The sequence below is a fragment of the Bombus flavifrons genome, chromosome 9 (assembly GCF_040668555.2).
Source record: "Bombus flavifrons isolate JBK064 chromosome 9, iyBomFlav1_principal, whole genome shotgun sequence".
Lineage (NCBI taxonomy): Eukaryota > Metazoa > Arthropoda > Insecta > Hymenoptera > Apidae > Bombus > Bombus flavifrons.
Genome location: NC_138450.1, coordinates 2,988,794 through 3,001,836, shown reverse-complemented (window position 1 = coordinate 3,001,836; position 13,043 = coordinate 2,988,794). Strand labels below are relative to the sequence as shown.

General features: G+C 32.6%; 2 protein-coding genes across 2 annotated transcripts; one reads left to right on the top strand and one right to left on the bottom strand.

The window, feature by feature from the left end:
* Positions 1-159: 159 nt before the first annotated feature.
* LOC138183530 (uncharacterized) lies at positions 160-4,031 on the bottom strand. The gene is made up of 2 exons (XM_069120578.1): positions 2,586-4,031; positions 160-1,577 (listed from the first exon to the last, which is right to left on the bottom strand). Exons 1-2 carry the CDS (start codon positions 3,434-3,436, stop codon positions 1,169-1,171), a joined length of 1,260 nt encoding a protein of 419 aa, XP_068976679.1. The 5' UTR covers positions 3,437-4,031; the 3' UTR covers positions 160-1,168.
* A 4,813-nt stretch (positions 4,032-8,844) lies between these two features.
* Positions 8,845-12,580, top strand: LOC138183527 (glycerate kinase). Its single transcript, XM_069120572.1, has 4 exons — positions 8,845-9,205; positions 9,849-10,410; positions 10,827-11,698; positions 12,193-12,580. The coding sequence occupies exons 1-4, from the start codon at positions 8,933-8,935 to the stop codon at positions 12,541-12,543; spliced, it is 2,058 nt and encodes a 685-aa protein (XP_068976673.1). The 5' UTR covers positions 8,845-8,932; the 3' UTR covers positions 12,544-12,580.
* Positions 12,581-13,043: the final 463 nt, after the last annotated feature.

The window sequence follows — 13,043 nt, the reverse complement described above, 5'->3', positions numbered from 1 at the left end:
TTCAAGAGTGAAATAAATTTGATTTATATGAAATTATGAATTTTTTTTTAATTTATGTAGCTTTTGTTTTTAACTTTTTCTTATATAAATTACGTTCTGACTATTTTTTTTATAACAGGTACACAATTAGCAGCGAATAGATACAAAAATGAAACACAATTTGGTATCAAGTTTTATTTATTTCAATAACGATAATTATTCTTACAATAAAAACAATTACAACCTCAGATCTCTGCATTAAATGTAAAGCTAAGCTTTTATCTGATAATTTGGCTATCGATGATTAGTGCTGATTGTCTAATAACGTACTCATTAAATCTTGTTTATTAATATTAATTTTATTTTAAGAGATAAGAACTATGTAGCTATTACTGTTTATTAATACCTTATCTATACAATAATAGAATAATTTTTTTACGACGAACATCAGCAACTAAATACCCATTTCAAAATTTAGAATGAACGAAATATGTGTAATCATAGCTATGTTTTAGTTATACGAAACAAAGTAAGTACTAGATAATCTTTGCTCGTCCTGTACCAACAAACGTTCTTCTAATATTCCTCGTACTTCCACGAGGCAAATTAAAGTCGTGTCAATACAGAACTATAAAAACCACCTTGATTATTTCTACTTTTATTATTATTTAAGCTTCAAGGAGCATCAATAGGATAATTCGTATTGATAATATCTTTTTCAAATAGGGAATGAATTCTATTAAATTGGTTAATACGCATATAATTCGTTTTCTAGCAAAATATCAAGTTCATATGAATGTTAAATTATAAAAATTCAGAAACCACCAAATCATTCCTACTTCATTATTTAAGCTTCCAGAACAATGGAATCACTCGTATTAATAAAATTTTCCTGTAATCTTTTTAATTAAATAATTCTCTACTAAATTAAGCAAATGTTTATTCGAATTAGATCAAAGTAAAGCTGCGAAATGTTAAAAAAAGCCACCGTGATTATGCCTACCGCATTATACGAATGAGTTGCATGGAATTGGTCGATATTACCAATTTTCGGAGCTACCTTTCGCTGTGCTTGCCGCTTACTTTCCAAGTTAGCGACTAATGTTGGTGCGTTGTGTCTCTGATGCCTACAGTGAATAGAAGTTCTAATATCCGTTATGTCGATTCAGTCTGATCAAATTTTGTTTCTCTAACCAGCTACGTGGTCGTACAATTCTAGCAAAGCGTCCATCATTCTGTCTCTGTATTGAGGTACATCTTCTACCTGCTTGCAAACCAAAGGCGTTCTGTCTACATATAGAATGTTCTCCAAAAGTTCTGGTTCGGCTGAGAAGTATTTGCTAGCGGCTTGAGGTTCTAATAACATGATTGGAATGTTTAAGACACCGTGTGTGATACACATGACTCGTAAATCTTCGATGGATGCGGAAAAATCGGTCCAAGGGAAGATGGTGGAAATGTTTAAGCCAGCTTCTTCCAGAGCTTTCGCCATTGATTCGTGGTAGATCTTGAATAATTCTTCGCTGTGTTTTTCGCGCAGTTCCCGTGTTGTTGTGAATTGAAGGAAACATAGGATATCGTGGGCCGGAGGATTGTATCTGCAACAATAATATTTAATATGCAATTTAATTTAAGAAGAGAGAAACAGGTATTTGAAAAAAGAGAAGAAAGAAATTGCTGTGTTAAGAGATTTAATTTTCGAATGAAGTGCGATATATTAGTATAATAGTAAGATAATGAAGTTGTGTGCAAGAATTACAATTAATTTTAGATCAGCCCTTTTTACGTTTACTGGTATTGGTATTGGCTATAAATATATTGTTTTTTTATTTTAAGCATGCACAAATATGATGAACCGTTTAACGAACTTCACCCGAACGTTTTTATACATTTTGTAAGTATGAGTTATGAATTGTGACACTTTCTTATTTATCCAAACTAGGTATATTAATGTTTGTCATACTTTGATCTAGTTTTATTTGCGTTTCACTTTATATGAATCACTGTTGATCACTTGAATCACTATATGAAGTTATGGTAATCAATTTCATAATATGCATCGATATGCAGAGAAGATCAGAAATATATATTTTTTTTTATTTACCTTGGACTTTGATAAATAAATTTATGAATGTATGCCCTTTATTTTGTTAATTTTCTGTCTGAGTAATAAAATTTAGAATTTAAAAAGTGAAATTGTAATCAACACCCGAAAGATTCATATATGAAAATTAATTTATCAATCAGAAATAATATATACTGATACATTACAAATGATTAGAATAATATATTATTCATTGTTTTATACACAGTAGTTGCAAAAAGTATTTATAATTTATACACGACTACATTTATTATTACATCTGTATACTAATAAATTCTTAATAAAAATTTTGAATCTAATTTAAGGAAAGAAAGACAGATATTTAAGAAAAATAGGAGAAAGAAATTGATGCGTTAAGATTTGATTCTTGTATGTAAAAATACTCTGCTTAAAGATACTAACTAACACTAACTTAAAAAGAAATTTCATCTACGAATACCTTTGGCAACCACTGTATTAAATCCTTTCTTTTATTTTTTATAAAAATATATCTCTCGATTACCTTGCAAGTTGAAAGTCGATAAGACAGCACTCCACAGGCTTCTCGTCGATGTCATATTTAAACAAGATGTTATTCGCCCAAAGATCTCCGTGGCATAGTACATTCTTGTGTTTCATCGATGGCAGCAATTTATTCGCATGATCGACGCACAAGTCAGTAACCTTTGTGCTAAACGTCTTCTTCTGATCCTCATCCAAGTTCGGTATCAAGTCTATCAAGGAAACGATGCCTTTTACAGCAGCGTCGAACATTGCTTTTGCTCTGCCATCCGTCAAAGGCCAAAGTGTCTCTTGCATGCAATGAGAGAACTCGTCGTGCAGACTCTTCTGGTACAATTCTTCGAAAATCAAAGACTTCGCGTGAAATCTTGCCAGAGTTTTCATCAAAGTCTTGCAGTGTTCGAAATCAAACGGTTTATATTTATCGGGCATTTCGTAGCCACTGTGGGCCATATCTTCTAGAACAATTACGTCATCTTCTAAACCAAGGAAGCACTCTGGAATATATCTTTTATCCAGACCATCTAACACCTCCGGGAAAACTGTCGTATAAAGAGCAACTTCTTTCTTGAATGTACCATATTGTTGGATAAAATCGTACTGCGGACTTGTTATTGGCGGCGGTAGTTTCGTGAAGAAATTGATATTCTTTGTTTCTAGTGGCGATTGCGGCGAGGCTACGGTAGCTTTTAAAGTAAAATATTGGCCCATGAAACCGTTTACCTCGTCTATAGGGACTACCTCGTAAGTTATCAGCGAGAAATCCTCCATCGAGTCCTTGTGAAGTTTTTTACGAATTATCTCGAAACATTCTTCGTCTTTGAGAATCTTCTGCGTGCTTGGATTACGCATTTCTTCTTCAACTTCTCCGAAGAGTATTTGTAATTTTATTGAACGTAGAGTTCTGATATTTTCGTTGTTTGACCTTTTCAAAGTTTCTTAATTTATTCTTAAGTTTCTCTGAAATCCGAAGACTAGGTAGATCTTTTATAGATCTGTAGATTTATCGAAAGTAGCTTCTTGATATCTTCGTCGATCGATTTCTTCAAAATTCTTTCTCGATATCCCCGATTCTTTTATTCTCGATGTATTTCTTGATTTATCCCAGTTCTTCCAATATTCTTAAGCTTTTCTGAAACTACCTCTAACTAAGCTCATCGAACGTAGAGCTTTTGGATACCTTCGTTCCTCAGCAGCTCCGAAGATACGGAAGTTTCTTCCTGCTTCTTCCTTTTATACCTACGCGACGAATGGCTTGGTTTTACAGTTGTTTACGGTAAAATGTCCGCGAATATAATTAACGTCCGCGACGTTAGATACGGCGCTGATATATGAGCAGAAAATGGAATGTAGCTTACGAGGAACAAAATCAAAGAGCACGAAGTTCTCTGACGATGGTTCGTGCTCTGGAGGATGTCTGCTTGGTATGTAATTCCGTTCAAGATCAAAATACCTTTATATATTGACGAAGAATCGCGTCACGTGTACGTTACGTACGATAAATAATAGCGCGTACTCGTGTCGCGCTATTTTCTCCTTTATTGGCTCTGATTGAGGCTAATATTAGACACGTTACAACAAGACATGTCCTGCATAAACGCGTGTAAATGGATCTGATGGCTCCTTATTGACACTATTCGTGTAGATCGATACGGGACGACGGCGCGTACAAGGAGAGGGAACAGTTTGATAATGTTGAAACGATGAGACAGTGCACTCGGTTTTCGTTCGGATTATTAAATAGATATATAGCTGAGCATGGTCACGTGTTTCGACAACATCAGCAGACAGTCACGTTTCGCACGTGACGATCATCTAGTCAAGTACCTCGCTGCTCTCTACTCTTTGAATTGCTCTTCTGTACAGAACCCAAAGATTTTCTTTCGAACACACGGTCAATGAATTTTTAATGGATTGCTGAATGAGGATACAAAGATCGGGTTATATCCGTTTGGTAATTTGATCTAAATTGAGTATGTATGTTTATTTTTAAACGGAGCAGGTGGTTCATGTTTAAATATGATATTATATGGAATTACTGTATAATAATAAAGGATAATATTTCTTCAAACAAATAATAAAAAAAATGATATTTATTACCCAAAAGAAATGGACAGCGTGTCGTCCTGTTTGTACATTAATTATTGAATTAATGCAAATATGAAATATTGCATAATATAACGACTACAATGATCTTGTATGATACAATAATTTTATTTAATATTATGTTTTTCAATAGTAATGATATTTGATTATATTCATTTGAAACTTCGTTTCAATCTGCATAGTCTGGTGTTTCAGCCTACTGATGCATAATTTATTTTAGGATATTTGCACAGTAGCATACGCTCTTCTCTTAGAGCCAATTCTATTTTGCGACTTCTTTGGTATAAACAAACTACAAAGTCTCTTTCAGTGATATTTTGCACTTATGTTTTTGTAATATTTATACGTGCTTTGAAACACAAATAATAAAAGTTATAATTAGCGTAAAGTGTTGATTAAAAAGAGATTTTCGTGATTGTAGTCATTCTGCTTGTTTTGCTTTGCAAACATAGCGATTCGATGAAGCTTAGCTGTTTAAATTCATTGAATTTTCAAACACTTTTCAGTCGGTTAGTTGAAAGCATCAGTAAATTGTCAAACGCCTGAAGCAGTTCGCCTATTCGCCTAGTAACATAGATTTTTATGTGCATTCGTTAAAAAGATAAGTTATAATATCCCTCTGCTGATTTCTTAGAACAATTTGGTTTAGGGTAAAGATAATGGTTCTCTTATTTATGTTGACATTTTTACGTATATAAGTAACGTAACATTTTTCTACACACTATATTTTTCATACGATACTGAAATTAAGAGAAATGTAATTTTCTATCTAATTTATATTAAACTCGTATTTTATTTACTTAGTACAATAAGATTGGATGATTTTTCATTAATTTGCTTTAATTCACATAAACTTGAACACGCACATAAATTTAAGTAAAATCAAATTAAAATCATTTACTCAATTGCGATAACTGTTATTACAATTAATAACATTAATTTTTATATTGATTTATATTGATTTTATATTGATATATATATATATATAAAATATAAAGATTTTATAAAGACATCGTTTCTAAAATTTATCTTAAATTTTGCTCTGAATCTTTTTTAAGTTTGTGTTTTCATATTAACACGTGGGTCTTTATGTTTCATATTAACACATGGAAGTGCAGCTGGCGTACAGGGCACTTTATAAAACGTTTATTCTTCAACTCGTACACTCAAGTGCTATATCATTACTTCAGATCACTGAATGACTCATGCTGAAAATAAATACGAGAAAATAACAAATAATAAGTACGAGTCTGTAGTTTGAATAGCATGAGTAGTCACCTTAAATATATAACTAGTAATAAAGTTGGTCTCATTAAATATGTTTAATTTGTATCTTTTAATTTGTATCAGGCTTTATCAAAACAATATTTTTTATTTAGAAAGAATAAAAGTTATGAAAACTTTCTTCGTTTATGAGCTAAAGCGAAGATTGGATTTTTATGTATTGAGGATTGGAACAATTACGATGTTAATGAAGTTTCCAGCCGTCAAATAACAAAGATTGATGTATCTCAATGTTGTTAATATTGACACATACGAATCTGTAAACTCGATACGAACGAATACGTGGCAAGTTCTCATCTCTGGAATTTCCTAAACTCAATTCACGATCAATCCGGAAAAAAAATAAACGCAACGAATGAGTACGAATGAAAGAACAAGGCTATGCTTTGAGATGCTTGGCATTTAAAGTCAACAAGCGGCCAATCTTTACTTTAGCTTATAAACGAAGAAAGTGTTCATAATTTTTGTTCTTTCTAAATAAAAAAGAATTCTAAAATGTTTCGAATTATTAGTTGATAATTAAGTAATAGATCAAAGAATATATTAATAATTATTATCGATTTACAACGAAGGAAATATCTGAAAATAATCGAAATAAATTTTATTTGAAATAAAAATCGTCGCTTATTTTATTGGAAATCCATTAACTGCGATATATATTTATTTAAATATTATATTTATTAAAAGTAGATAGATAATCGTTTCTTAAAATCTTTTTAATATATACTTTTAGTTACTGCGTCTCAACTTACACATGATAGTATCCCGCTGGGGGTAGCCATCCACATGTTATTTAGCAATTAAGTTTGAAAAATTTACCAAATATCCAGCTGGACAAATTGTAAAGTACAAATTAAATAATAATAAAAAAAAAACTTACACGTGTATTCGATTTTAGAAGAAACCTTGGATTTTGCCATTAGTTTCATCTAACTTATACTCGGGTAATAGGTTTGCGCAGTTTTAATACGCTGTTACGTTAGCGAATTAGCCTTTTAACAGACGTAACGAGTGATGTAAGTTTTTGTTCAGAGTCAGAGACGATTTAGTCGAGTTTTCCGAAGCTGCGCCGCCTATTGCCAACGAATATTACTACTGAGAAAACTGACCCACAATTCCTGTTCATTGAAATATCACCCGAGTGATTTCTTATGATAAATGGCAGCAATTTTCCGCTTGACATTGCTAGTTGGTCTTAGTTGAATCTAGTGGTAGTCTTTATTCCATTAATCATCGAAACGAGTGTCTATTAATCCGACCTTTTCAAGTCTTACGAAAGCACAATTGCTTTACACTAACTTCGTTAGTTAATTATATTTATTTCTGTCAGTCAGTTACCGATAAATTTCATGTTCATGACCTATACGATAGTATGTAGAATCAACCTATAAGAAGGAAACACGTGGAAAACTTTCAACTTTTAAACATCTTCAAGTAATTCGAAAATATTAGGTTTCATAAAATTACACCGAATTCGCGATTTGTGCAAGTGGTTGGTATCATATAAATTATAATATTTCAAGTAATATCAATATGATTCAACTACTTTGTAAATAGTGGAGTAGATATTTGTACATATTGTTTATGGAATATAATAATGAAGACTGTTTAACAATTTAAATTAGAAAATACATTGCAAATATATTATCTATAATTGATATAGATGAATTTAAATGTACAATTTCTTTCAATATGCCACGAATACGTTGATTTCAAAAGTTACAGTTTATTAATTTATAATAATTTATTAGTAATATTATATAAGTAATAACTTATTGAAGATATAATAGATTTATAAGATCAGTGTACTTCGTACTAATATTAACGTGAAACATGCAAATGAGTAACTTGGTTTGAACGAATTGTACTGTTACGTATCATAGTTACGTCTCATAAATCTTTGCCTCGTGATAACAATGCTTAGAATGTGGAGGGAGAATAGAACAGACATAAAGTAGCGAGCGTATAAATAGGCAAAAAGTTACTCGCATTTACTACTTTACGTTATTATGTAATATTTCATATTTGAAATGTTTCTTTTTTACTTTTATTCTTTTTTCTTTTTTATAATAGGATTTACAAATTTTGAAGCGTTATAAATATAAGACGGCATTTAAAGTTTATTTCAAATAGTAATTACAAACTAAATTAAATTCAATGTATTACAAGAAATTTTCTTGTTCGTATGCTTGTCACTGCATAATTTTTCGAATATTCGTATTTGAAATATCGATGGCGCGAAAAGATAAAAGCAATCACTGGTGCCGATGTTATGTCCTACTTCTTTTTTTTTTTTACGTGGGGAAATCCTCATGGACACCCCGCCACTCTTTTAGGAAGCGGCGGGGTAATGTCGGACTCTTACCGACTAAAACCCTACGGTGGCCTATCTATCGCTTAACAGGAGTGCTCCGGGACCTCTTCCAAAATGTTCTAGTAGAAAACAGGAAATGAAACGGTTAGTAATTGGAAAAACAACAAGCATGCGACTTACCGTTTGTAGATAACACCATGTAGTAAATTAGCGCCGAGGTATGGAATAGACGCGATATTCATTGCTTTTTCGTGTCCACGTTTTTAGGGTTACCTTGCCCTCTATACGGCGGTAAGGAACATTCCGGTTTTTTACTATGTCGGTATTTCAGAATCTGATACGCAAGGCCCGGTTAATGTGACATCAAGACAAGTCTATTCTTATTCTACTGAGTCGATAACGTCGCATGTGACATGAGATCATGAGGTACGAAAAAGAACCGCGTGTTTAGTCTATGATGATTTTTTATCGATAGTTAAAATTTGTTGATTATATTCAGAAATAATAGCTGAGTTCACTAAACATCGGTGCAAACATGGGTACAATAACCTAATCACACTTCTAAAATTCATCAAAAATGTAATATCACCAAAATGTAGACACGATAAAATTAGGCTGTAATGTAGTAGTGTTTTGCAATAAATATGACTACCAGACAGAAAGCTCCAAAGTACCGAAAAACAAGAAAACGAAGGCCATCATACATCGATCCGGTTTTAGAAGAGGAAAGAGCCAAAAGAGTCGCAAAGATACAAGCGAAGAGACAAAGAATAATAGACGAAGTTAAACGTTCGTTGGAGAGAAGAAGAAATAATAAAATAGCCATACAAAATGCACGTACTGATAAAAGGGAAAGGGAGGAACAGAAAGCGATTAGAGATGCCCACAAAACAGGAAGTGAAAAGATTATGTTACAGGTTTTGAGCATATTACTACATGCTATTATTTAGACGAATCATTGCATTATAGCGTAAAGTTTTATTTCATCGAAACTTATATCACTTTTAATGCTGTATCGTAATATTGTATCGTAATGCTGATAATTAAAAAGTATTATTTTTTTTATTAAGATATTTTTATATTAAGAGAATTACCATAGGTTTGAGTAATATGCATAGGATATAATTCAAAATAACGAATATAAATATGAATATAATCAAACGAGGACTGAATAAAAAATTCGACAGGAACGTGCCTGTAAGATTTTATAATTATTATTATCCAAACTTTTTTACGAACTTTCACATATATTTATCTTCTCGCTATGGAATATTCCGTCAAATATGCCGTAATGAATTTTGAATTTTCTCACAGAAAATATTCTAGTTTGCGCAGCGCTCATTTATTATATTTATACATTAAAATAGACGAAAATACCTTCGATATACATAGTTAGCAATGGAAAAATGTATTATCTACAGAAAGCATAAGTCGATAGAAGCTGTAATATTATTACACTGAACAAAAGTTCATGAAATCGGCTTGCGTATAAAATTTTAACGATAATTATAATACTGCAAAGAAAAGTTACATAGGATGCTTATGTTTGTCTCGTTACAGATTCGTGATGACTTAAGCCAAATCGCTGAGACTGGTATAAGGTGTGTATACACGTCCATGATAATACCAGAGAAAATAAAATACGACGGCCGATCAATTTTGTCGATCAAAGGCGTTAGATATAGATTGAAAAATAATTTACATATGGTTGGTTGGGGAAAAGAAGCAGTGACGATGAGTGCGGCGTTCGAACGAGTCGTAGGCAAACACTTGAAGAAAGGTTGGATGGTGGTGCCACGAAAATCAATTTTCATGATGTGGAGTTATCCGGAAGCGTTCCCTCCCTTAGATAGTCGTATTTCGTACGTTGAAGCTGGAACTGATGGGCAACCAGACGAAAAGTCCGTGATAGAAACTAGAAGAATTCTAAATTATTGTAAGAAATTGAAGAAAAAAGATTTGCTGATTGTCATGCTCTCGCAAGGGATCGACGATCTTCTTTGTCTGCCGCGAGAAACTATCACGTTGAGGGACAAGCTCAGGGTATTGAACAGATTGAAAGCTGCAGACGCTACTCCGGAAGAGATAAATACCGTGAGAAACAAGCTTTCTGCGATTAGAGGCAAGAACAATAAGGAAACTTATCTATTGTTTATGACAGTGAAGATCTACGCAAATTCATATTTTTACGATCATAGTTACATAAAGATTAATATTCATTTTAATATCAATTGTAGAATTAAATGTATATTGATTAGTGTTAATTCTAGAATAAAATATATGTGCAGTAGATAATAGCTTGTAAGTTCCAAAATTTTAAACATCTAAATGTTAAATATCTTCCTACCTAAAAAGCTATGAAAGAAGAAAGAAATGTCTGAAAATGTGCCCAATGTATATCTAAATTATCTTCTCATTTTTTAATCAAACGCAGAAAGATTTAATAAAAATATTCTCGAAACATCATACACAATTTATAAAGATAATCCCAATAAATATATAAATATGTATACGCAAAAATAATTGCAATAATTTTAGGTGGCGACTTAGCCCGGATGGCCTACCCAGCGAGAGTTATAACTTTAATCACGTCAGACGTTTCCGCCGAGCCGATGTCCCAACTCTCAGGTGGACCATGCGTGTATGATCCAAAAGGCGAGAAAGCTCTCGCCGTGCTAGAAAAATACGAACTTTTGGATAGAATATCCTTAAGCGTGCGAGACTTGATAGAAGAAACAGTTCCATGGGCGATGGCCGCTGATAAGCAATTGGACGCGGATAAACATTACAAGTTTGTTCATAGATACGTGATAGCCTGTAACGCAGACGCCATGGAGTGTATGGCTATAGAAGCGTTCAAGAAAGGCTTGTTTCCAGTGAAACTGAATTCAACCTGTTTAGGGGATATCCAAGAATTTGCTCGTGAATACGTTAAAATGACATCGTTGATGATTTTGGCTGTAGAGGGAAAAATTAATAAATTGGAGATGTTCCTAGAGATGAGAGACAGTCCTATTTGTCCTCTAACCGATGAAAAGGTGCAGGAAATATTCCCTGCAAAAGATAAATGGGGTTTGGGAATGTGCCTTCTGTTGGGAGGGCGACCAACTGTTAATCTTTGCTCCAAACCTGGACAAGGTGGACCAAATCAGGAGTTAGCGCTATATTTCTCGTTATATTGGTATTTGCGTACGCAGCAGTATCCAATTTTAAGAGAGTACACTGTTTGGTTCTTGGGTGGCAGCTCCTACGGGAAAGATGGTAACACTGAAGCAGTTGGCGCATTTGGATATAACAGCTTGGGCACCAATGTTTATCCAGAATTTGAGAAAGCACAGAGTATGTATCAAAGTGCGTACACCAAATGGTGGAAACTTAAGGAGGAGAGACGCTTCGAAAGTAAAATAGCGGTAAATTTGTTGTTTTATGTATCACATAGTTTAAAGTTCGAGATTTATGTCGATATTCGACATGGGGGATTTTAAAATATATAATTTAAATATTTTAGGTATCAGTGGATTTATATCACAAGGACAATGTAGCCAATTTTTAATTAATTTAATATTTCAAAACAACGAAGTTTTAATATCATACACGCGTAGTATCGTTAATATTCGTTAATAAGCACTTGATCTTGTTTTTTAAATTTACTATTTAATTAAGCATTAAGCATTTACGTTGATCTACAACGAAAACTTACTTATTTCGTGTACGTTCTGTGTAAATATAGAGCTAAGTACAGAATCTTTGGTCGAATATGATTTCAGATCGATTTCAATTTCATGTATTAAGAAGAGTTTACATTTTGTTGTTTATAGTATCAACTTGAAGAAAAGCTTAATAATTTGGAAGTTTTAAAACATTTTCTACATATGACAAATTAATTTCCACTAGTTCTTTACAGGAAGCGCGAAAAGAAATGCTGGAACTGGAAGGTGTAAGAAACAAATACGCCGCAATTCTACCTGGTCGTGTTTTAGCTGAAAACAATACGAATTTATTCTTCTTAAGTATTAACGGTGAAGACGAATTATTAGAATTAAAAACTGGAAATTATTATACATTCACAAACGTTGGAGATCTTCATATCATACGAATCGCTCGCTTCCAATGTATCTGCGACGGCGTTTGTCATGGACATCAAGAAAAGGTGTGCGCTGATATGGAATGTCCAGTTTATCAATCGTTGTCAGCCGAGGCGCATTCGAAATTTCAATATTGTTGCCGTCTTGATCAACGAAAACAAGATTCCTGACTTTTCATATCTCCAGAAAGTTCATTACGGCTTTATATTTATTGTAAGTATAGATATTTAACTACTTAAAAAATATATATATTTAGCAGTATTTACATTTATATTCATTACAATGTACATAATATTTTTTGTAATGAAATGTTGGTTGAACAGTCTGGACACCCTATTTGTAAGTTAATGGTCGTGGAATTAATCATGGAATTAGTATCGAAAAACGCAGAATCAAGGAGTCCTCGAAACAATTCAGTCGATTGGAAACCATATTGTCAAGTAAAATGTTTCGAAAAATTTTCTACAATGAATCGAATATGACTGATTAAAAGTAATGTGAAAAATAATGAAGTTATTATGGAAGAATAAACGTACAATATTTTACAATGTTCAGAACCATTATCACTAATCACTATATATCAGAAACGATATTCTGTTGTACCTACGTAATTGACTTTAGAAAAAAAAAATTATATTTTATAGAATAAAAATAGTAAAAATTGGTACAG